The sequence below is a fragment of the Odocoileus virginianus genome, chromosome 31, assembly GCF_023699985.2.
Source record: "Odocoileus virginianus isolate 20LAN1187 ecotype Illinois chromosome 31, Ovbor_1.2, whole genome shotgun sequence".
Taxonomy (NCBI): Eukaryota; Metazoa; Chordata; class Mammalia; order Artiodactyla; family Cervidae; genus Odocoileus; species Odocoileus virginianus.
The window spans coordinates 33,829,818-33,856,140 of NC_069704.1; the positions used below are offsets into that span (position 1 = coordinate 33,829,818).

The 26,323-nt window shown below is 36.8% G+C and overlaps 1 protein-coding gene and 1 non-coding gene across 3 annotated transcripts in view; both read left to right on the plus strand.

The window, feature by feature from the left end:
- UBQLN1 (ubiquilin 1) overlaps positions 1–23,680 on the plus strand; it is a 56,494-nt gene extending 32,814 nt beyond the window's left edge. Inside the window, exons 3-11 of one of the 2 annotated variants that reach the window (XM_020911337.2) lie at positions 706–821; positions 5,968–6,230; positions 6,829–6,987; positions 7,157–7,391; positions 15,359–15,501; positions 18,441–18,524; positions 19,746–19,861; positions 20,108–20,276; positions 21,699–23,680. In XM_020911337.2, the coding sequence (XP_020766996.2) occupies positions 706–821; positions 5,968–6,230; positions 6,829–6,987; positions 7,157–7,391; positions 15,359–15,501; positions 18,441–18,524; positions 19,746–19,861; positions 20,108–20,276; positions 21,699–21,851 (1,438 nt within the window). In that variant the 3' untranslated portion in view covers positions 21,852–23,680. The remainder of the gene's footprint in view (positions 1–705; positions 822–5,967; positions 6,231–6,828; positions 6,988–7,156; positions 7,392–15,358; positions 15,502–18,440; positions 18,525–19,745; positions 19,862–20,107; positions 20,277–21,698) is intronic. The other variant, XM_020911338.2, reaches the window with a different exon arrangement.
- On the plus strand, positions 7,536–7,642 carry LOC139032510 (U6 spliceosomal RNA). Its single transcript, XR_011485052.1, has one exon. It is a non-coding gene; the product is annotated as a U6 spliceosomal RNA (small nuclear RNA).
- Positions 23,681–26,323: the final 2,643 nt, after the last annotated feature.

Consider the following 26,323-nt stretch of genomic DNA (forward strand, 5'->3'; position numbering starts at 1 on the left):
TACCAATAAGAAAAAATATCACCCATTAAATTGGTATATTTTCATTTAGAATTATTTTCTACTTAGTGAAAGAGCTCCTAGAGCTTCCTTAGACTTATTTGGATATGGTATTTTATCATCATTCAGATTAAGTGAGATTCAGAACTCTTAACTGGTATCAGATGGAAAGGGTTTCTAATAAACTCTCCTTATTTTTTTTTAATACTAAGTAATAATTAGTTATTATTTGTATTGATTTTGCAGCATTCTTTGGTCAAGTCTCTTTTTTTACTTTCAACATTTTTCGTTCTGAGTAAAACTGCTCCCCAGTCCTTAAGAACTTAGGAGATAGATTAAAAATTGCTTATGTAGTCAGGCTTTGTGATTGTGATCAATCATTAATTCTTTTCTGTGAGGTGATCTATCTCCCTCTCTTACACCATCAGTCAATATAATTGAAATGTTTATAACTTTTTTATGTTTATAAATGTTATGAAATATTTATGACAAGTACTTGAGGGGCAATTGAAGTATAGTTTGGATTTCATGGGATGTTGCTATATTTGTTTATGTTCCTGTTCCTTGTGCTTAATTATCTCAGCATATTTACTTTACGATAATTTGAGTTGGTTTAAAAACTTTATTTGTACCTATTGGAATTTCAGAGCTCCTTTTGAAAATAATTCGCTCCAGTGTTTATATTATGGTGTAAATTATTTTTCCTAGGCCTCAGGATCATTCAGCTCAACAAACAAATGCCAGTGGAACCAGTGCTACCACATCATCTGCTCCTAGTAGTAACTCCACATCTGGTTCTGCCACTAGCAACCCTTTTGGTTTAGGTAAATATCTTTAGTCATTTTTCTTAAGGATAAAAATAAACAAATTTCCTTTTTCCCAGGATAGTTTTAAATAAGACAACAGTTAAACATTTAAGTCACTCTAGCAATGACAGAAACTCCTTCAGCTTGTTTCTATAATCATAGTTAGTAAGGGGGGGGTATTCGGGGACACAGGTGTGCTTGCTTAGGTTGCATTTATATATACTAAGCGATCAGTAAGTGGCACATTTCTTTTAATAATGAAAGAGATGTATGTGTACCAGATTTGACCACCACATAATTGACTCTGGAAAAGATTAGCTAGTTGTTGATCATAAGCTAACCCCTTGAACACAATTTTCTCCTTTGTAAAATGAAAGGCTTAGATTGCATTAGTGATTTTCTAAATGTTCTAAACTCACACAGAAAGGCCTGAGTGCAAGCCCGGTGGTTAAGGATCTTCTGCATCAGCCAAAACTACTTTTCTTATATTAGTTTTTACACTGAGGTTCTTAGGAAGGTTTAGTTGGAGAATAGAGTGATCTGAAGCTAACAGAAGTTGAACTGGATAGATAAATGGCTTAGTGCGTCTTTCAGTTCCTAAGTTGTATGACAAGTATAATAGCTTGAAATGACATTTTAACTCATTATTGACCAGGGGACTTTTGGCAGAAACTAACACCTGTGACCAGCAATTTTTATTTCAGCTAGCCAAAAATTAGTTCTGTTATTTTACTAATACTTTGCAGTTTATTGCATTTAGTAGTGAAACCGGACACACCTGTGCAGTCTTTTCCAGCACCGTGAGTTTTATTTTCACTTTGTGTCAGAATCAGTCACTGAAGTTTTCTCTTTGTTGGTCTAATATTCACATGGTCTGAATCAGAACTGTATTCTAAAGAACTGTCATCTTCTGAGACAGTAGCATGTATATCACTTGGATATTCAGAGAAAGTATCTGCATAAAATTCACCTATTTAATTCTTCACTCAGAATTTCACGATGCGTCACTGTTAAAAATTTTACAATAATAAGTGTGAGTTTATAGTATACACGAGCTTGGAACAAAAGCCTGACAGAGCAAATGTGAATAATGACATCATAAGTTGTATAATGAATCCTTATACAATTTTCATGTATCGAGGCTCATATTTTCTTTCACTTCCAGGAAAAGTTTTTTAGTAATTTATTGATAGCTCTACTGTGCCAGTTATGTTGGAAACAACATTTAGGGCATGGCATTGATTCACATTCTTTCTCTCTCTCTCTTTAAGGTTTGATTTAAACACATCTTGGGCTAAATGTTTCTCTTTTGGTTGAGGCAAATGAGTTTTAGGTGGAAAATTGATTAACATGACTAATCTAACAAGATAGGATGAAATTATTTAGTGTATTATTGAGGTAAATCTCCTCCCTCAATTTTTTTTTTAATATTATTTATTTGGCTGTGCTGGATCTTAAGATATGGCATGTAAACTGTTAGTTGGGGCATGTGAGATCTAATTCCCTGACCAGAGAGTGAACCTGGGCCCCCTGCATTGGAAGCATGGAGTTTTAACCACTGGACCACTAGGGAAGTCCCTCTTCTCTCATTTTATAGGCAAAGAAATTAAGCGCACAGAAGCTTTTAGTTAATTTGCTGCTTATTTCATTCCCATCCCCTCCTATCTTAGTTACTTTTCTCCATCAGTTATTCTGTTTACTCTGTATATTTGGCTTTTTTTTTTCACTGTGTGTTTTCACTAAGGTCTGTCCTGTGTTTAAACGGAGAAGGCAAAGGCACCGCACTCCAGTACTCTTGCCTGGAAAATCCCATGGACAGAGGAGCCTGGTAGGCTGCAGTCCATGGGGTCGCTAAAGAGTCTGACACGACTGAGCAACTTCACTTTCACGTTTCACTTTCATGTATTGGAGAAAGAAATGGCAACCCACTCCAGTTCTTGCCTGGAGAATGCCAGAGATGGGGAGCCTGGTGGGCTGCCGTCTGTGATGTCACACAGAGTCAGACACGACTGAAGCGAATTAGCAGCAGCAGCATGTTTAAAAGCAACAGAATCCCACTACCACCTTTCTTTTTCTTTATCAGCTATTTTTGGAAAAGATATATTCTGTTTTCTGTCTGTATTTCTCTTTCACTTAAGTTTGCTGTTCTCTATTTCTTGCCCCCATCACGTCCCTTGATAGTCACCATTGACCTCTTAGCTTGCCAAATTTAATGGACACTTTTTTAGATTTTTAGACACTTAGATTGAAAGAAAGTGTTTTAGAATCTAAATTGCTGTCTTCTAATAGTTACCAGTCTGTCCTTGAAATTTTTTTTCTTTAATTCCTGATATGCTTTTTCCCTGGTTAATTTTCTGACCAGTTTTTTTCTGTCTCATTTGTGGGTCTATTCTTCCTATTCCTTTTATTAGTATTGTTCTGCCGAGTTCTGCCTTCTCTTTCTTCTGTTCTTTTATTCTGTTTTCCCCACTGACATTATCCTAACTGTAAATTGTTGACCCTCGAATCTTTACCTAAACCGACATCAATTCTGAACTCCATGCCTTGTATTCAGCTCTCTTTGATATTACCTGATGTTACTCTTAAGTACTTCAGCCTGTATGTTCCTTCTTAGAAAGCAAAGAAGAACAAAACAAATAAATTCATCATCTTGTCTCAGACTACTACCTCTCCAGCCAAGTCTCTTGGTCCATAGAATCTTTTCTCTCCCACCCCATGTAATGATTCTATTCTGTTGCTACTGCCTTGATGTAGCTCCTCCACTTTTAAAAATGTTTATTATTCTATGTCATTTCTACACTGTTATTAAAAATATCTTAAGTGACTGTCTTGCATTTAAAATACTTCAAGAGTTTGTGATGTAGCCTCTCCATTTTAATTTAACGTTCTGCACAAGTTACACTGGTTAGGATAGGCTATCCTGTGGTAATGTGTCTGCTTAGTTGCTTAGTCATATCTGACTCTTTGTGACCCCTTGGACTGTAGCCCACCAGGCTCCGGGCAGGAATACTGGAGTGGGTTGCCTTTTTCTTCATGACTTTTTTTTTTTAACTGAAGTATAGTTGATTTTACTGTCTGCTGTGCGGCAGAGTGACTCAGTTATACACATACATACATTTTAAGAATATCCTCTTGCATTATAGTTTTCCTCAAGATGTTTAATGTAGTTTCTCCTGCTGTGCGTTCGGGCCTTGTTGATCCGTTCTAAATGTAATCGTTTGCTCACGCTTCGTGTGTTTCACTGGTCAGTGAGGCCTCCATCTGCATAGTCCTCGGGGACTCAAAACTAATGCAATTCTACTATCTTGTAGCTGCACCATTTGGAATATGGCAGAAGATACAGCTAAAGTGTTTTAAACTGGACCTTATATTCTAAACTTGGGCCAGAAGTGACACATACCATTTCTTACAGTCCTTTGGCTTTAACTAGTCACATGGCAGTTTGTTCAACTGCCACAAGAAAAGAAGACTGCACATGAGATGTTTGCTGAGCACGGGTATCTGCTCTTTTGGTCATACTGAATTTTTTGTAGTTTAAGAATGCATCAGTTCTCACATTTATATCTGCGCTTTTGTAGATAATGTCTGTTGTGCCTAGTATTAAATTTTCCCCCCGCTCTCCCTACTTCTTGCCCACTTACTCATTTTCCAAATTGATTAAATGTCGTTTTGTGGAAAAGTAGCCATTTTGCTTTTAATATATTATCTATTAATATATTAAGGTACTATTAATATATTATCTATTAATATATTAAGGTACTATTAATATATTATCATGATATTCTGTGACAGTCTCTGTTGAAATACTTATTCTGCATTTATTTTGGCTTTCCCACCAGATTAAGTTCTGAGGGTATGCTTGTCTTTCTTGTCACCTTATACCCAACATATAACACAGTACTCAGTAAGTGAGAAATGAATGCATTTGGTTGGTTATATACAAAGTTTTACAGTCACCCTCCTGAATCTGTTAAGTTTCTCCATGATTTAATTCTTTCAGAGAGACATCTGTTTCCATGATGGGCAGCAGCTCTGTTCCAACCAGTCATCGGTGAATTCTACTTGTTAAACTAGTCACTAGTCTTCTGGAAAGAGATTATTAGAAGTATAGTCTTCTGTATATTTTTCATTTCTTCTTTTAGTGGGCATAGTCTGGGATTTTTTTCTTTCTGATACCAGCCAGTTCTCCAACACTGCCTGGGTGGGTATCCAGTAGTTCAGTTCTGACACTAATACCTGGAGTTAGTGTTAGAACCCACAAGTTAAAGGACTTGGTCCCCTGTGACTGCCCTTACTTCAGATACCAGTCCAGTCCCAGGCTACCTGTACTTCTTACTGACAGGCTGTAAATTGGGGTTTCCCACAACCCCTTATCAGGTTTGATGATTTACTCAGATGACTCACTGAACTCAGGAAAACACTTCACTTAAATTTACCAGTTTTTTATAAAGGATAGACCTCAGAAATAGATAAGTGGAAGAGGGGGAGAAGTGTAGGGCAAGGTATGGGTGTGGGGGGTGGGGGTAAAGTACAGAGCTTCTGTGCCCTCTCTGGGCGTGTCACCCTCATACGATGTAAATGTATTCACCAACCCAGAAGTTTGTGAATCTCACTGCACAAGAGTTTCACAGAATTTCATCTCTAGATCCTCTTCTAGCCCTGGAAATTGGTGGATGGGCTGAACATTCCAGCTCTCAAAAAATCACATGATCTTTCTGGCGACCACCACATTCTGAGGCTATCTGGGGGCCCCATTCTAAATAATATCATTAACATAAATGAGGTATGATCTAAAGGGACTTGTTACAGACAACAAAAGACATTCCCTTCTGTCAGGAAATCTTGAGTGTTTTAAGAGCTCTGTGCCTGGAACCAGATGTAACAAACAACCAAATAATGTTTTTGTATTATACTGTGCATAGGAAATACATGTTTATTTGGTTTTATTATTTAAATATCAGAGTGAACACATTTATTACTAGTCTCAATTATAGAAATTAGACATGTACTTACGAAAGTAATAGGAAATCTGTTTTTGCCTTAAGCTGAATGGTTTTCTGTTAATGCTGTTGATTCAGTTAATATTTTTGCTTCATCTTCATATTTTAGCACAGTCATATTAATGATAAAATTTCATTTGTGTTTTTTCCCTTTATCTTCTTAGGTGGCCTTGGAGGACTCGCAGGTTTGAGTAGCTTGGGCTTGAATACTACCAACTTCTCTGAACTACAGAGCCAGATGCAGCGGCAACTTATGTCCAATCCTGAAATGATGGTCCAGATCATGGAGAATCCCTTTGTCCAGAGCATGCTTTCAAATCCTGACCTGATGAGGCAGTTAATTATGGCCAATCCACAAATGCAACAGTTGATACAGAGAAATCCAGAAATTAGTCATATGCTAAATAATCCAGATATTATGAGACAAGTATGTAAATAGTTTCATTTAGTTAAGAAATTATATACTTATTTTTTCTTATTTTCTGTATTTAAAGAGCTTGCCAAATACATAAGCTAAAAAAAATAAACCCTAATCCTTGTTCAGGAAAATACAACAAAGCACTAATTCGAACTATCTGAACTTTGAATTTTTTGCTGTATTTTAAAGGTTTTTTTTATAAATAGTTGTTTTGCAGATCTAAGGAACAAAGAGTCCAATTCAAGAGATGGACATTCCCACAGAGCACAGTGTTTCTCTCTTGATGTTATTTGAATGTTAGCTTGCGTTTTGAGGTGATTTTCAGCGGGAACTATTCACAGTAATTTTCTTTTTTTTTAAAAAAAAAATTAATTTTTTTTTAACACCAAAAACATTTTGTTGTGGAGTAAAGTTGATTTACAGTATTGTGGTAGTTTCATGTGAACAGCAGAAGGACTCAGCCATACATATACACATATCCATTCTCCCCAATTCACAGTAGTTTTCTGATTTAAGTATTGAAGATTGTTAATTCAGAGAATTAGAAAATGAGCTATGACAGTTAATCTCAGCATCTTTTTCCTCCCTCTGGAAATCTTTTTCTTAGACTTTGGAGCTTGCTAGGAATCCAGCAATGATGCAGGAAATGATGAGAAACCAGGACCGAGCCTTGAGCAACCTGGAGAGCATCCCAGGGGGATACAACGCTTTGCGGCGCATGTACACGGATATTCAGGAGCCCATGCTGAGCGCCGCCCAAGAGCAGGTAACACCACTGCGCTGTGCTTTAGGGCAGGCTCCTGTTCCAACACAGATACATGTGTGATTGAACGTTGTGTTTGTATGCAAAGTGCAGTTTTCATTAACAAAGATTTCTGTGTCTGTTATTTAAGACAAAAAGTTACTCTTTATGATTTTTTTGTCTTTTATTACAGTTTGGTGGTAATCCATTTGCTTCGTTAGTGAGCAATACGTCATCAGGTGAAGGTAGTCAGCCTTCCCGCACAGAAAATAGAGATCCATTACCCAATCCCTGGGCTCCACAGGCTTCTCAGAGTTCATCCGCTTCCAGTGGCACCACCAGCGCAGTGGGGGGCACCAGTGGTAGTGCTGCCAGTGGGACTGCTGGGCAGAGTTCTACTGCGCCAAATCTGGGGCCTGGAGTAGGAGGTATGCTCGTGACGATTGATGCCTTTTCTCTTGTCATCCTGTGTGCTTTTGTGTGTGTTCTAGGAACAGCTTTTATGAACTACTTTTTCATGTTGTAAGGTGCTTTTTTTTTTTCTTAAGGATGCTTTAAATATGTAATGATTAGTGCTCGCTTCGGCAGCACATATACTAAAATTGGAATGATACAGAGAAGATTAGCATGGCCCCTGTGCAAGGATGACACGCAAATTCATGAAGCGTTCCATAGTAAAAAAAAAAAAAAGTAATGATTAGTATTAACTTGTGTGCATTGTAGTTCAAGAGGTTACCAGAGATTTCCAGAGGCAGTTTTGTGGTTTTGTCTTCTCATAAGATGGCTCAGGAGAAGTGGATTGTCTTCTCCTTTCAACAGCTTAGGGAAGCTGAAGTGTAGGGGCAACACAGTTAGCCATGTACTTAATCAGTGGGGCACGTTTTCCTTGCCTTTAGTGCAGTTTTATGTTCTTCTATAGGGCTCAGTGGGTATCCACTCCTGACAGCAGGGCTAAACTTAGCCGAATCAGAGCACCTGCTGGCTTTGTTTTAAAAGTCAGCTTTCTAAGTCGTAACCTCAGACCTGTGGATCAGAATCTGCCACAGTGGAGTTTGAGATGTGTGTGTGTAAAGATGCTAGAGATTCTGATGTGTGAGCAGGTTAGGAATTTACTTTCAGTCATTTTTCTGTAGACTAGATTCAGTAAGTGGCTATCCTTTTCAGTTATTCAGATATTTACATGCTAAGCATTAGGTCCAAAATTAGTAGCTAGAATAATTATTTTAGTCTTAATACTTACCATTTAAAGGAGAAGAAATGAAAGCATAAGGCCACTTCCCTCAGGTGAGAGTAACTGGGTATATTTTAAAAGATAACTGTGTTTTGGCAGTGAAACTGGAAAGATGAGATATGGAATATAGGAATATTTTAGTATTCCTATATAAGTATTCCTTATTGAGTATAAGGAATTTTTAAAAATTCTTTACTGAGAGGCAATAATCAGAATGGTCACAGAAGAATATATTCTTTTATAGAATACAGTGAGTATAATGAGATTTTTGGATAAAATACAAAGTGAAAGTCGCACAGTTGTGTCTGACTGTTTGTGATTCCCATCAACTGTAACTTGCTTGACCCTTCTGTTCATGGAATTCTCCAGGCAGGAGTACTGGAGTGGGTTGCCATTTCCTCCTCAGAGGATCTTCCCGACCCAGGGATCAAACCTGGGTCCCCTGCATTGTAGACAGATTCTTTACCAACTGAGCCAGTAGGTAGCCCTAGAATACAAAATAGTTTTGTAAAAATTTAAATAATGCCATTTAAAAAAATTGAGGTACTATTGACATAAAATATTAGCGTCAGGTGTAAAGTGAAGTGATACAGTATTTGTATTGCAAAATGATTGCTGTGATAAGTCTCAGTCAGTTCAGTCACTCACTTGTGTCTGACTCTTTGTGACCCCATGGACTACAGCACACCAGGCTTCCCTCTCCATCACTAGTTCTGAAGCCTGCTCAAACTCATATCCATCCAGTCAGTGATGCCATCCAGCCGTCTTATCCTCTGTTGTCCCCTTCTCCTGCCTTCAGTCTTTCCCAGCATCAGGGTCTTTTCCAGTGAGTCAGTTCTACACATCAGGTGGCCCAAAGTGTTGGAGTTTCAGCTTTGGCATCAGTCCTTCCGATGAATATTCAGGACTGATTTCCTTTAGGATTGACTGGATGGATCTCCTTGCAGTCCAAGGGACTCTTAAGAGTCTTCTCCAGCACCACAGTTCAAAAGCATCAATTCTTTGGCACTCAGCTTTCCTTATATTCCAACTCTCACATCCATACATGACTGCTGGAAAAACCATAGCTTTGACTAGATGGACCTTTGTTGGCAAACTAATGTCTCTGCTTTTTAACATGCTATCTAGGTTGGTCATAGCTTTTCTTCCAAGGAGCAAGCATCTTTTAATTTAATGGCTGCAGTCACCATCTGCAGTGATTTTGGAGCCCCCCCAAATAAGGTCTGTCACTGTTTCCATTATTTCCCCATGTATATGCCATGTGTTGGGACCAGTTGCCATGATCTTAGTTTTCTGAATGTTGAGCTTTAAGCCAACTTATTCACTCTCCTCTTTCACTTTCATCAAGAGGCTCTTTAGTTCTTCTTTGCTGTCTGCCATAAGGGTGGTGTCATCTGTGTGTCTGAGGTTATTGATATTTCTCCCAGCAGTCTTGATTCCAGCTTGTGCTTCATCCAGCCTGGCGTTTTGCATAATATACTCTGCATATAAGTTAAGTAAGCAGGGTGACAGTATACAGCCTTGATATTTTCCTTTGTCTAGCTCTAACTGTTGCTTCTTGACCTGCATACAGGTCATGTCTAAACATCCAAAGTTTAAGTCTAAAAATCCAAATAAACCATGTTTAAAACAAGGAAAATACTATCCTATTCTGATTTTATCAAAGGCTTATTTGATTTTTACTGATAAACTTTTTTTTTATATGAAATAATTTTTATAAAAAATAATATTAAAATTGTATTATCATTAGCCTTCAAACTAATTCCAAAGCAGCTCTTCTTTTCTCATATTATAGAAACATTTATCTAAGTATTATGTCCATTTATTGCCAAGATAACATTTTACAATATAATGCTGTGTTTACTAAAATCTAATCCATTGATTTTTACTGATAAACTTTTGAGAGAGATGCTTCATTCACATTTTAGAGGTCTAAGAGCAGAGACAAAGGTTTAATAAGGTTTCCCAGCTGATAGACAAATTATTTTTAATTGTAGCATGGTGTCTGTAGTAACAACTTTGTCTTACAAACAAAATGGTCTTGTAACTTTTTACTCAGCTTTTTAATTTAATGGCTTGATATGCTATTTAAGATTTCATGTTAATATTTCCATCAAAGCAAAACAAGAAACAGAATAATGATTGTACCCTAATGGCCTAACATTGTTAGCATATTTTTATACTATTAGGACCTTTAGTCAGCTATTTGAAGTTAAGCACACGTATACCTGAAAGGTGAAATTCTTTACTCTTCTTTTGCCCTGTAAGCACTCCCTCTGGAAACTGAGGAAATTGTTGAGCAAAAAAATTTTTTTTTTTTTTAGCAAATTTTTCTTGCAAAGGGATAATAATAGTTTAGGTTTCGCAGGCCAAAAGCCAAAAGAACAAAATCAAGACTATTTTATTAAGAAGGGAAGAGAATTCCCTGATGATCCCAGTGATTACAACTTGCTTTCACTGCACGGGGCACGAGTTTGATCCCTGGTCAGAAAACTAGCCATGCAGCATGACCCAAAAAAAAAAATATTATATGAGAAGACCAATCTCCACAAGTTCTTTTATTGATGGAATTAAAAATATAATAATTGGGTATAATATTATTTTTGTTGTTCGGTTGCCCAGTATGTCTGACTCTTTGAAACCCCATGGACTTCAGCATACCAAGCTTCCCTGTCCTTCATCAACTCCTGGGATTTGCTCAAACTCTTGTCCATTGAATCAGTGATGGATTATATTGTTTTACACATTCCCTAATGGTAGGAATGGAATTCTTTTTAGGGATGACATTTTGCTTAAAGTTCACAGTGTTTCCTTTTGTCAGTTGCAAATCATTTGTAAATGTTCATCTATTAATACTAATAAGTAATATTTTACTTTTTTCATTTTAATTATGTATTGATTCCAAAAATAGGACTATAGCATATTCATTAGTTGGAAGGCATTTGTAGGATTCTGTCAGGGTCTTCTTGGTTTTTTAACATGTCATTGCAGATTAATCAATTCCAATTGAAGATTAAGTCATAGTGCCCCAGTTATACAGTGAAATGAATTTTAAAGTATGGAGATTTCTTTGTACTTGGCACTAAGGTCCAAAAAATGCTGCTGGAACAATAATATGAGCTCGAAACTATATTTACAGCAAATCTGTGAAAAGAGATCTTGTTGCTTGTTTTAACTTGATAACACAAGAATGTATAAAGCAGCTTGACATTGTGATTCAAACAATTTCACTTGTCAGCATGCACGTTACAGTATGGGTTTGACATGTTAATGTTGTTTTGTCTTCTAATTTAGGGAATTCATTGAGAAACATTGCCAGGTTCTAGCAGAAGATAATTTCCAAAGTCATTTAGTGTTTGATAATGGTGATTGTGTGGTTCAGAAGAATTTCAGTCTTAGCTCTGAGCTTAAAAAAAAATTGCAATAAAATTGTATCTTTTTAAAAACAAAACTAGGAAGCTACTACTCTTAAGCCGTCAAACTGCCATGTGCTTGGGCAAATCAGGATCTTTCTGACAAAAGTTCAGGAAATTGACTATAGATAAGTTCACAAGAGTGAAATGAAATTTATTATTGATAACTTTTATCAGTTGAGTAATGTTAAAGTTCAAAATATTTTCCAGAGTACCAGCTGATGAATCAGTGGATCAACTATCGTCTAAATACCTTATATTTTTATAAGCAGTATGTCTTTGTCCAACTAATCCTTTTAATACTTTACATGTGTTCTTATCATCATGAGATGTAGCACATCTTAGCAGATTCTACTTCTCTGTTGTACCAAATGAATGTTCTCTTAACTTTGAAAATAGTTTTGCTTGTTGTAATTTCATGCAGACTATTTATAGAAGCTAATTTTAGTTAACTTCCATCTTGACATTGTTGCCTCAAACAAGGACTGAGCAGTATCAGTAACATTTATCTATTCATTAGGGACCAAGGAACACTACTCAAAATAATTCGTGTTTTTAAATTATCAGTTAACAGCTCAATGTCCCTAACTTTTGAGAAATTGTTCTCCTTGAAAGGCGAGTAGCCTCAAACAAGTTTTTTTTCCCAGCACACATTTTCCTGGGTGCTGCAGTCAAGATTTAAATAACCATACTAACTAATCATAACTAGGATGCTGCTTTCCTTGCTTGGCTAACAAGTAAACCATTTGGGCACCTAACTTTGGTTGCAGCTTTATTCTCATTTTTTATTTTTGTGAAGAAATTTGGCTATGACGAGATAATTGTGTTTTATTTTCTAACTCACTCAGTTCCTTCTGGCTGTGCTGGGTCTCTGCTGCTGCACTCAGGCTTCCTCTCGGCGCCGCGTGGGGGCTGCCTCCAGCAGTGGTGCGGTGGCTTCTCGGCTGCGGAGGGTGGGCTTTAGGGAACGTGATCCCCACTAGTTGCGGTGCAGGGGCTTAGTTGCTCTGCAGCATGTGGGGTCTTCCCAGATCGAGGATCAAGCCAGTGTCTCCTGCGTTGTAAGGGGACTCTTAACCACTGGACCACCAGGGAAGCCCCAGTAATTGGGTTTTGCTGACTTGCTTTGCTGTGGTAGTGCTCTAACAATGTTGAAGTGTATTTTATTAATTTTAGTATCATTGCATAGTAATATGTTGCCACCTCATTTGATAAAATAATTCATCTTCTACTGTGCCTTAAAAGCAGGCACGCATAGTCCCAGTTCTCCCCCTTTTCTTCTTGTTCTGACATAGTATGCACTGGTCATGAGAATAGAAATGAATAGAATTGAGTTAGGGTATGCTACAGTGATTCATGGGGCACACGGTATAACTGAGTCACTGATTGTGGTTCACCCAACAGCTCTGTAGAGTATGACAGTGCCACATGGCGCCTCTGTCCAGACTTGTTGGGGGAGCATGACTGTGTCCCAACAAAATGTTATTCATGGAACTTGAAGTTTGAATTTCATACAGTTTTCACGTTACACAAAAAAAACTTTTTTAATCATTTAAAAGTGTAAAAACCATTTTTAATTCATGGGCTGTACAAAAACAGGTCACTTGCCATATTTGCCCTGCAGACTAGTTTCATCCGCTGTCTTAGAATATCCTTGGTCTCTGGAATGTGGCAGGGGTGGGGGAGTAACGTAAATTGAAATAACATGAGAGAATAGGAAAAACAAAAAATTACTAAAAACTGCAGAATTATAATAAACTAGAAAGTTAAGTGGGAAGAGTCAAATGCTTTGAGCCTGTTAAACTGCACTGAATGGAATAAGAATAAGGGGAGTGAAAAAGTTTGAGAATGTATTTGAGTTTGAGTATCTAGTCGGCAAGTGAAAATGTGAATATATGTTGAACAGATTAATTTCAAAAGAATATTGAATTCACATAAATTTAGTTATAGCTCTCTACAAAAAAAAAAAAAAAAAGAATAGTAGCAAGTATCTACATTTTGCAGATGGGGAAACTGAAGTATGAAGAAGGCCCCTTAATTTGGGGTTGAATTTGTTAAGTGCCAGGATTCAGTGAAAATGTCACAGAGGCCTGGGTGAGAAGGCTTCCTTCTTTTTTAGTTGGGAACATACTGAGTGCTGAATATGATTCTAGGTAAGCGATTCTGGAGGAGAAGTTGGCTCAGACATTTTCACTTAATGAGATTTTTCAGTAGTAAATTTTGCCTTAAATTGACTTTTTAGAACCTAGCCTTTCCGTAAGATATGATTTTCCTGTAAATGCAACTAGAATCTTTAAAGTCAATAAACCTTTCTTACTTGGTATACGTTGAGTATGTAGTTTTAGAGATTTTAGTTTTAAAAATTCTTTTAAGCAAAAATAAACAAATGGGACCTAATGAAACTTAAAAGCTTTTGCACAACAAAGGAAACTAGCAAAAATAAACAAATGGGACCTAGTGAAACTTAAAAGCTTTTGCACAACAAAGGAAACTATAAGCAAGGTGAAAAGACAGCCCTCAGATTGGGAGAAAATAATAGCAAATGAAGCAACAGACAAAGGATTAATCTCAAAAATATACAAGCAACTCCTCCAGCTCAACTCCAGAAAAATAAATGACCCAATCAAAAAATGGGCCAAAGAACTAAATAGACATTTATCCAAGGAAGACGTACGGATGGCTAACAAACACATGAAAAGATGCTCAACATCACTCATTATCAGAGAAATGCAAATCAAAACCACAATGAGGTACCATTACACGCCAGTCAGGATGGCTGCTATCCAAAAGTCTACAAGCAATAAATGCTGGAGAGGGTGTGGAGAAAAGGGAACCCTCTTACACTGTTGGTGGGAATGCAAATTAGTACAGCCACTATGGAAAACAGTGTGGAGATTTCTTAAAAAGCTGGAAATAGAACTGCCATATGACCCAGCAATCCCACTTCTAGGCATACACACTGAGGAAACCAGATCTGAAAGAGATACGTACACCCCAATGTTCATCGCAGCGCTGTTTATAATAGCCAGGACATGGAAGCAACCTAGATGCCCATCAGCAGACGAATGGATGAGGAAGCTGTGGTACATATACACCATGGAATATTACTCAGTCATTAAAAAGAATTCATTTGAATCAGTTCTAATGAGATGGATGAAACTGGAGCCCATTATACAGAGTGAAGTAAGCCAGAAAGATAAAGACCATTACAGTATACTAACACATATATATGGAATTTAGAAAGATGGTAACGATAACCCTATATGCTAAACAGAAAAAGAGACTCAGATGTATAGAACAGACTTGTGGACTCTGTGGGAGAAGGCGAGGGTGGGATGTTTCAAGAGAACATCATCGAAACATGTATATTATCTAGGGTGAAACAGATCACCAGCCCAGGTTGGATGCATGAGACAAGTGCTCGGGCCTGGTGCACTGGGAAGACTCAGAGGGATGGGGTGGAGAGGGAGGTGGGAGGGGGGACCGGGATGGGGAATACATGTAAATCCATGGCTAATTCATTTCAATGTATGACAAAAACCGCTGCAATGTTGTAAAGTAATTAGCCTCCAACTAATAAAAATAAAGGGAAAAAAAAAAGTTAAATAAAAAAAATAATAAATAAAAATTCTTTTAGTTCACTTGATAACTAATAGGTATGTTTGTCTAAAATTGCCAAAATTATTGTTTTAAAACTTTCTTTTATTTATCTTTCCCTTGATAAAATGTCTTCTTTTTAAAAAACTTCCAGCTAGTATGTTCAATACACCAGGAATGCAGAGCTTGTTGCAGCAAATAACTGAAAACCCACAACTTATGCAAAACATGTTGTCGGCCCCCTACATGAGAAGCATGATGCAGTCACTAAGCCAGAACCCTGACCTTGCTGCACAGGTGAGTTTATCATTGTGAGCACTGTGTATTGAAGTGGGCTAACCAAATCATTGTGATTTTGGCGCATTTATTTTGTGTGTGCTGCCTTAACACACTAGAGAAGCAAATTGCATCTCCCAATTTTTTGGACAGTTTGTTTCTTTACAGTAAGTTAATACTTCATAATATAATTAAAACAGCTTCATTTCCTCTATCCGCTGGCTAGAAGGAAGTTCAGGTTTACTTTATATCTACATGTGTTCATGTAGGAGAAGAATAGAAAAGTTTCTGATTGCTTTCCCTTTTGAAGCCTATTCTTCAAAATAGCGCTTCAGAAACAGTACTTTTCAGTGTAATGTAAATCTTGAAAGTGATTAAAAAGTGTTAATACATTTAAAAGACTTTTATTTATTAGATCACACAGATTCTGAGTATTAGTCATGTTCAAAATGTCAGTTATAAAATAGTCTGAAATTGTTCAGTATGGGCAGAGAGATTTGTGGGAACAGTAGTCTCATTCTTTCCACTATAGATCTCTATCCAAAGTTAGTACACTGGTCCTTCATCAAGTAATTATTTTCTAACTTGTTTCAGAAGAGACCTTAACTAAAAAAATGAGTGAATCTCAACCCTAGCTGAATGTTTAGAATAACTTTGGAAATTTTAACATTAAAAAAACTGTTTTTTAGCCCCATTCTCAGACAGTTTGATATAACTGTATTGGATTTTTTTTTCCAAGTTCCCTAAGTGATTCTGATGTACCCGTAAGTTAAGAACGATTGGGCTTGAAAACCCTTAGAGCATATGAACTAACCTTTGATCGCCTATAATTCATATTTGCTGTTTATTAAAAATGGTTTCTGTGGACTGTTGGGAATTTAAAATAGTTTCCTGTAATAGTCTCTCTCCATTTCCAAAATTGTAAGAGCTCTTAAAGTTAAATCACTTTCTTCATTATATCAAATGAGATAGTTTTTACATTTCTAAAATCTGGAACCATGTTGATTCAAGTGTATAGCAGATATGTTTGAGTTAGCAACCCTCAGTAATAACTTCTATTCTCTTAAAATTTGTAAAATTGGAAATAAAGGTGTTTTTAGATAAATTTTTATATACTTATAATTTGTATATTGTAGGGTTACTTTATGAAATATTGTTTTATTCATTAGAAAATGATTTATTAGTATTAAATGCTTCAGCTTACTGTGATGATAGCATTTTAGTTTAAAATAAATGTGGAAAATATGTATCAGAGTGATCCTGTGTGTATGGTTTTAAATACATATTTGCCTATTTAATAATCATTAAATGTGCATCTTGCTTTAAAATTTTGACTCTAACAAGCACATTCCCAGCCATTTAACAGTTTTACATTTATAAAGTGACTTGAGCACTTTTGTGTGTTGCTTGTTTTACTCTAAAGCAAAAGGTTGAAACAAAAGTAAGCTAGATGTGAATTGGCTTTTACAATATTGATAGATAATTGTTAGAAACATTTACAGTGTACTGTGGTTATCAGTGTATTAGAGTTTGTAGTTTCTCTATTCTGATTTTCGTTTTTAGGTATTCAAAAAAGTCTGATTGTAAAAACTGTTTATACAGTCAGGTAAGTTAGGAGAAAAATCTTAATCAAATGCAATAACAATTTTCTGAGAAAGTATGAATCAGCTTAAGATGACACACTTTTTCAAATAACATGAGTCCTAAAAGATAAATGTGATAACTTTATTGACTGGAGCCATTAAAGAAGCAGGTTTGTTGGCCTCAATTAGATTTTACTTTATCTACTGTGAACTTACTGGTCACTTCGAAATAAATGCCGTATATTCATAAAACTTGTCTGACTTCTTCCTATCTTATTTTGTTGAAATTAACTAAGTCTACTTTCCAACAGTTAATAAACTGAGGGAGGGAGGGAGGAATTCTCTTTACTTTTAGCAATTAACATTAAATACTCTCACATACAGTTAATTATTAATACTTGAGGGCAGGAATCATCCTCCACACCACTCCCCCACCAGACTTTGGATGTGGACTGGTAAATAGGCTATCAGTAAATCATTGTTAGTTGACTTTTCACTGTTTGGAGAAACTGATATAAAATTTGTCTCTTTTGAAGCTGTGAGAATTTACTAGTTTCTGGTTATGCTATTGTGTATTTTAATCTTATTTTTAGGTATACAACACATTAATATTGGCCCTGACTTTGACTTTTTAACTCATTTAACTCATTAAACACCCATTTGAAGGTTAGGAGGCATGCCATTTTTTCCATCTCTGGTGGTAGTGAGGTGAAATCTAGAGGCTACTTTTGGTGTTCTCAAATGATTTACATGGTTTAGGTCTTACTAAAGCATTTTAATACTTTATCCCCAGAGATCTATCGGTTCTAGTCCTAGGCTGATTTCACCTGGCAGCTCCATTTCTCTGGCAAGTTGGTTGCTGTTCTGCGGTGTTATTTTTCTGGACCTAATATTAGCTCTTTTGCAGTAGGCAGGTAAATATAGTGGTTCCAGATCTGGATTTTCTCTGTGCTTGCCACTTGTGTGTTGAGGTGTCTGTGCAAGCCATATATAGTTCCAGGTATTGATGCTTACGTTTATTCTGTGAGTGTAGCAGAAAATGTATCTTCATGAATTCCAGTTACTCCCATTTTTCTTTCAAGGGCAAATATTCACCTTTACTCAAGGAAAAGCCTAAGAAAATGATTGCTTTTATTTTTTAGAATATCGCATGACATTATCATAATCACCATTCTCATTGAGAGAGAGGATGTCTCATTTTTGTTTTTTCTGGAGATCCCTCTTGTGGACAGTATCTTCCCGTTTTTATTCATGTTCTACCTTCCTCCCTGTTAAGTGCCAGGTTAGGCACTGGGGGGGGAAGATAGACTATTAAACAAGGTACATTACTTGTTTCAGATATTTCCAGTTAAAATTGTTTGAACACTTGCCCCATAGATGATGCTGAATAATCCCCTATTTGCTGGAAATCCTCAGCTTCAAGAACAAATGAGACAACAGCTCCCAACTTTCCTTCAACAAGTGAGTAAGAGAAGATGCTAGCTGTCTTCGGTAATGATTTGCTTGAAAAAGTTTGATGGTAAACATTTTCCTTGCTTTTTCTCTGGCTGATAGCAAAATGTAGAATAGAGTCTGCTGTCAATTTGCAGAGAATTCAGCTTGATTTTTAATTGAGCCCCATTTCACTGCTGACCTTTTGCTTCTATTTTTAAAAATTCAAATTCTGAGGAAAGGACCATTTGGTTTTTGCTTTTGAGGATTTTTAGGATTTTGAATGCTTTGTTAATATCATAAACCATTTCCTTTCACTTTACTAACTTTGAAGTGCTTCATTGTGTCATGCTATGCTTTACGGTTTAACTAATCTTGAGTAACAGGAAGAGAGCTACCCTTTACGTGTTTGGTTTCTTCGTAATATTTTAATTCCTCTAAATTAATAGAATGCCTGTTTTCCAAGGGGTAGATCTCATTCCTCAAACTTGGAATTAGCAAGATTAAAATTGTCAGTCTTGTCATATAAGGAAGTTATTTTAATTAAAAAGTACTTGAGATTGCCATGGTATGTTACTATTTAAAAAGAAAAGAGGAGTCAGTCTTGGTGTTTTGAAACTGGTAGTTCTAGGGAGGGCTTTTAAATATTACCCAAATGATCCTCTGACCTATAAACCATTATCTAAGGTTAGTCAGTGTCCTTGGTTTATTGTAATGATGTAGGCCTATCTTTTTTTGGCTAGTCAGGTGGTGTATATTTGGAAGTAGTGAAGCTGAACCAACACAACACATGTGTTAACTTCAACTTTGGAACTATTGTCTTAAGAGTGTATCTGATTGGTAAAATTGTTCCACCAACAACAGATTAACACTTAGTCAAGGAGGAATATGTGGCTTTCACCATATTACCATGTGATATAAACTGTGCTTTTGGAGGTCGTCTCTTAGAAACAACTCTTTTTATCTGTTGGAAAATGAGGAACAACTGGCTTCCAGAGGAGCTCCTGATTGTGTTTCATTATGAAAAATGGTTTTCACAATGGACTTGGGAGGAGGTCAAGTGATGATTCGCACATGAGATTGCTGTCAAAGGGGAGGTGCTTGTGTTTATATTGGGAAAGAAATTACGGATTACCAGTGTCTAGGAGTAAGGTTTTAGATTTTCTCAAGAAGCATAGCAAAGAAAACATTTTCATTTTACCTTCTCTAATTTTAATTCCCTCGTAACCACTGGTTTTCTTTCTTCCTTAGATGCAGAATCCTGATACGTTATCGGCAATGTCAAACCCTAGAGCAATGCAGGCCTTGTTACAGATTCAGCAGGGTTTACAGACCTTAGCAACTGAAGCCCCCGGCCTCATCCCAGGGTAGGCTTTTTTGGGAAAGACTGTGAACGTGCACAGTGCTTATTTTCTCTGAGAATTTCAGATTTAATGGCCATTCTTATTTTGGGTTGAGATTGTAAGAGAGTTTTCAAAGTTAAAAATGCTTCTTTTAAGAAGATAACTTATCTAACATTATGTTGAATTGTAACTAATTTGCCATTAGCCAGCCTGGTCTGGTCCTCTTATTTTTAGGAGTTTAGATTTACTAACAGTTGGTGCTTTCTCTAGGTTTACTCCTGGCCTGGGGGCATTGGGAAGTACTGGAGGCTCTTCAGGAACCAATGGCTCTACTTCTGCATCTAGCGAAAACCCAAGTCCCACAGTAGGAGCCACCGAACCTGGGCACCAGCAGTTTATCCAGCAAATGCTGCAGGCTCTTGCTGGAGTGAATCCTCAGGTAATGATTCTTTTCTGCTCTTCTTAATGGTAGACGTTTCAAAAAAGTAAAGAAAGTGGTCATCTTTGGGGGCTTAGCTTGTAATGAAAAGTTTGTTCTTAACTATATTGATTCTAAAAAATAGGCATTATAACTGTTAACTTGGGTGCTATGTTAGACATTAAAGGAAATGTTAAGTTGTAGGGGAGAAATGCTCTGCTGTCATTTTGGAAATTGCTTTTTAAAATGCATTCTGTTTTGGAGTCCATGTTAGAAAACTGTTTGAAATAGATTATATTTTATAAAAGTTTGTCAGGGAGGAATAGAAATTGATTATTCCACATACCTTGTGAACAGCTGTATTCTATCTGCTCTTTGTATTTTGGCTTAAACGTTGTAAGTACTTCACCCCACTCGCTACTGCTTCCTATGGTGACTTGTGTTACACATACATACCTCACAAATATGGCTAACAAAATGTGAACTCCTAATGTTCTTGCCTCTAGAATCATTTATTTACTAAGAATATGCCATTTTTACAGATGATTGCAAATTCAAACCTGTTACAGTAGATTGTGCTCAAACTACTACGTGGTGAAAATACAGCATAGTTTTAAATTTTAAGCCTTTTTAAAGACAATAAACAGGTCAGAGTTTTATCTTATATGAGGATTTGTATTCCTGATAACTAGCATGACTTGCTGACTCAGTAAATGTTCTTCGAATTAATAGGAAAAAGCAATTTTAGGTATTGGGCAGAATTGTTATCTAAGTTGAACAATCTATAGGCCTCACCATTATCATGTTGCCCAGAATTGAGTGATCATTTATGTATTTCTGTAGTACATCATTTCTGAAAAGGAGATGCAGCTGAAAAAATGAGGAGTATAGTAAGTACATCTGAAACTGGAACTTTTTTCTGAAGACTTGACTGGCTGATACAGAAATTAAAGACATTCTAAGCCTCATTAGATTAGAACTTTAGAATTTTATACATGAGGACAATGGCTTTTACAATTACCCAATTGGTCGATAGCTCCAAAAATTTTTTTAAAATTATTTTTTTAATAATATTTTATTTTTCCATTATTTATATATTTTTAGTTTCTTGACTTTTTTAATTGGAGGATAGTTGCTTTACAATGTTGTGTTGGTTTCTGTTGTACAACAATATGAATCAGTGATAATTGTATGTGTATCCCCTCCCTCTTGGGCCTCCCTCCCACCTGTCTAAGTTGTACCAGAACACCAGGCTGGGCTCCCTCTGTAAATAAAGTACTAATTGGACTTTTAAATATGTTGAATATGTTTCAAGAGAGGCCAGTGCTTTTATATCGCTTGATAGATTAGCAAATGTTAAAAAGCAATTAAAATTTTTAAAGATTATTCAGGTGTGACATGGACTGATTTTCCTTAGAGCTTTGGTTTGTTTTTGTTTAACAGCTACAGAATCCAGAAGTTAGATTTCAGCAGCAACTGGAACAGCTCAGTGCAATGGGATTTTTGAACCGTGAAGCAAACTTGCAAGCGCTAATAGCCACAGGAGGTGATATCAATGCGGCTATTGAAAGGTTACTGGGCTCTCAGCCATCATAGCAGCATTTCTGTATCTTGAAAAAAATGTAATTTATTTTTGATAACGGCTCTTAAATCTTTAAAATACCCGCTTTATTTCATTTTGACTCTTGGAATTCTGTGCTGTTATAAACAAACCCAATATATGATACATTTTAAGGTGGAGTGCAGTAAGATGTGTGGGTTTCACTGTGTTTGTTTGTTTTTTGTTTTCCTGGAACAGTGGGAATCAATACTTTTTCATTTAAGGCTACTGCATGCGTCAAACACTTATGCATTTATTGTAATTTTTAAAAACATATCACCTTTTATAGTTGGGTGAACAGATTTTTGTCCTGCATCTGTCCAGTTTATTTGCTTTTTAAACATTAGTCTCTGGTAGTAATTTATGTAGAATAAAAGCATTAAAAAGAAGCAGATCATTTGCGCTTTATAATTTGTGATACAACATTGCTTATCGTGACTTTGGCATGTATTTTTGCAAACAAAAATGCTGTAAGATTTATACTACTGACGATTTTTCTTTATTTGTATACAGTGTATGTATGCACATTTGGGACACCATCTCTAGAAACATACTACAGTAGATAATCTGAGCAAAACATCTGTAATGGAAAAAATAAAAATAAGGAAATACTTCAAAGTGGAGTATTTCTTAATTGTGTAGAATCTTACAGCATCTTTGATAAACATCTCAGCAAAAGTACTGGTTAGTGAGGCTTGTTGAAAATACAGTAGAAAAACTGATTCTGGTTGTCTCTTTAAGGACGTATTAATTGTACAGACAAGATGATGTAACATTGTCTCAGCATTCACAGATTGACTGTAAATTACCTTAATCTTTGTGCAGACTGAAGGAGCACTGTAGTATAACCCCAAAGTGCATTTGCTAGGACTTTCAGCTTCTCCCATAGGTAGTTTAACAGGCATTACAATTTGTAATTGAAATGTTGCTTTCACTGAAAGTGTCTTGATGTTTCAGTTATTTTTAATCGCCATATAAAAATAGAACTATCTTCTGGGTTTATCGGTTTTCTCATGCACAGGCAATACACGAATTTAAAATGATTTGTGAGCCACTTGTTTCTGAAGTGTTTTGGTAGTTCTATTAAGAAATAGTTAAATATTGTGCTTTTCAGAGCCTGAGAGAAGGGGAATTTGGGGGTGGGGTGGGGTTCTGTCCTGGATTGGGCCAGCCTGAGTAATGCTGGCGCCCAGGGTTCTGCTGGGGTTTCCGTGCGTGTAGTGTAGTCATGCAGGGGTGGCAGCAAAGAGCCGCTTACGCCGTGGAGGGCGTCCGGCTGCCTCCAGCTCTCTTCTTCCCTCCCCGGGAATTCTGTTTGCCTGACTCTCAAACTCTTGGGGTGGTACATTCCTTTAGGACCAAGTAAAACCTAACTTTGGGGTCAGTGACATATTTAGCTGACTCTGGTTCAGTATTCTCTTAGGTCATTATATTCTCTCATGTACAGTTAAGGGAAATTAAAATGTTAAAGTAACTAAAATTAATTCAGACCAGTAAAATCAAGGGAAAATACAAGTTGAATTCCATTACTTCTGTCAGTTGCTTGCTATTAAAAAAGGTAAAGAGGCAGGTTGCCCACCATTTCGTGCACTGTTTTGACACTGTCCCCTGGAATAAAACAGGTACAAAGGTTAATTAAGATGGAGGCATGACTAAGAGGAACTTGTTAAGGATGATCTTTGTGTGTCTCTGCTCTCTCTGCCTTATGCCTCAGTATGGTTTTAAAACTTTTGTACTAGCAATTGGTGGCATACAGTGTGGGGTAGTGTCATAACCAGTTTGACAATTTATTAATCACAAAATAACAATAAATCTCTAGCTTTTACACTTGTTTGTCTTGCCTTTTTTGTAGAAAGAAAAAGATGTCTTCAATTTACTTTCGGTAATCATGTCTTTCAGCTGGAATTGATTGACCCCCAGATTTTCCTACACTTGAGATTATTTTTCATTAATTTTTTGTTTCCTCAGTTAAATTATGTGTGTATATACCATATTGTGCGTTAGAGAACCAACTGGGATATCAGGTGACTTGGGCTTTTGCTTGCTCTTTTCGGTTCTTGACTAGTTGTTTGGAGTCGGCATCATGACTGAAAGTGGTGGTGAGGCCTGTGTGGCACACCCCCTAGGTGATTCTTAAGAACCTTTTAGTTGTCACCCTGGTGTGATTTTTTGTTGCTGTTTGTTTCTGGTATGTTCATCTTAGATGTGAATATCTTTTAAGGAGTTTAAGACTTAAAATTCTCCAAAGCCTTAAAAACAAACAAACAAAAACCCTCCTAAAATACTGTAGACTTAAATTGTTCTCACATTGGGTTGAGTGATGAAAATAACATTTCAGGATTTTATTTCCCAAGTGGAATACTTGTGATCCTACACAAATTTTAGCAAGTGAGATAAATGAAAACTTGCCTCTGTGTATTCAAAATTGGTGTTTCAGACTTGGCCTAAATGTAATCATGAAAGGAGTTTATTACTATGTTAATTTAGTAGAAAAATTACAACAAAATAGGACAGATAAAAGTGTTACTAATATTAGTGATAAAAGTGAAGCTGGCGCACATGTCTGTGTCCTTGTACAAAACAAGTTTGTGTTGTTAAGGCAGAGAAACGTGCATATCATACTTCCTCTCTTAACATTAAACATGTTAATTAACTCAATAAGTCCTACATTAAGGAAACTTTTATAATACAACTTTGTCCTATTCTCTGCTGTCCTTTTCACTTAAGTGTTCTTGGTAGATCCAGTGAAAACACACTTCGGGAAAATTACACTTAGCAAATGTCTGCTTCTCTAATATGTACATGGTATTCTCTCCTTTGGAATTTCATATCTTCTTTGGCTTATATAAAGCCTACTGTGTCTCTGGGATCAGTTTTGTAGTTTTCCTAAACTTGGCTAACCAGTTGATATACTCTGAAATGTTAACTGCTGCATTCTGCTTCTTTCATTCACTTACAATTTGGAGGATTTTTGTTTGTTTTTCTGCTCTGAAATCTTCTTGGCAGTTACTTAAGTAACATAAAGTGGTTCTTCTCAACTTCTTTGTATCTTTCCTCTAGTCAACCATACACAACCATTTTGCTTCAGAAAGTGAACATTTATTGAACATCTGTTGAGTAACAGGTTCTTTTCTAGTTGCTCAAAGCATAGGAGTAAATAAAACAAAGTTCTATCCATATGGGGTTTACACAGTGGAAGGTAGGGAAACAGTAAACAAAACATATATGTGGCCTGCTAGGTAGTGACAAGTGCTTTGGTGAAAAACTAAGATTAAGGAGACTAATTCAGGAAGAAGGTATTTTGTTTTATGTAGGGTAGTCAGAAAAGGCCTCACTGAAAAAGGTGACATTTAACTAGAGACTTGAGGAATATCTGGGAGGGTGAATAGTTTTTCAGGAAGAGAGGCAGCTAATGAAAATGTGCTGTAATGTGAATGTTCTGAATGTGTTTCTAGAACTCAGGCAGTTCAGTGTGACGGTCAAGGTGAGCCAGGGAGAAAGTAGTGTAGGGATTGATTGGAGAGATGGGGACAGGTAAGTAGTAAATTTTTGTGTCCCATTCCTAGAGTTTCTGATTTGCTAGTCCTAGGCTTGGAGGAGAATTTTCAGAGTTAATGCCAGCTTGGGTTGGACTGGTAGCAGTAGAGGTAGTAAGAAATTATAGTCAAATTGTAGTAAGAAATTGGGATATGTTTTGAAGGCAGAGCCAGTAGGTTTTACTGATGAATAAAAGTGTGAGAGTTGAGAACAAGAGAGATGCCAAGCAAGGTGAGCAGGGTACATATGGGTTGGGGTGTATGTCAGAAGTCTAGTTTTGATGTGTTAAGTGAGATGTACTTGATTAGATATATAATTGGAGATAATGAGAAGGCAGTGTGAGGAGAGGTTCAGGCTACAGACAAGTTATACAGCCGCCAGTGTATATCAGTTCAGTTCAGTCGGTCAGTCATGTCTGACTCTTTGCGACCCCATGAATCACAGCACGCCAGGCCTCCCTGTCCATCACCAACTCCCGGAGTTTACTCAAACTCATGTCCATTGAGTCGGTGATGCCATCCAGCCATCTCATCCTCTGTCATCCCCTTCTCCTCCTGCCCCCAATCCCTCCCAACATCAGGGTCTTTTCCGATGAGTCAACTCTTTGCATGAGGTGGCCAAAGTATTGGAGTTTCAGCTTCAGCATCAGTCCCTCCAATGAACACCCAGGACTTATCTCCTTTAGGATGGACTGGTTGGATCTCCTTGCAGTCCAAGGGACTCTGAAGAGTCTTCTTCAACACCACTGTTCAAAAGCATCAATTTTTCAATAGTATTTAAAGCCAAGGATGAGGTCTGTGGTTCTCAACCAGAAATGACAAAGGGGGGCTTTTGACAATGTCTAGAGAGACCTTTTTGACATCATAGTTAAGGCTACTATTGGCATGTGATGAGTAGAGGTTAAGGACGCCACTGAATGTTCTCTGATGCA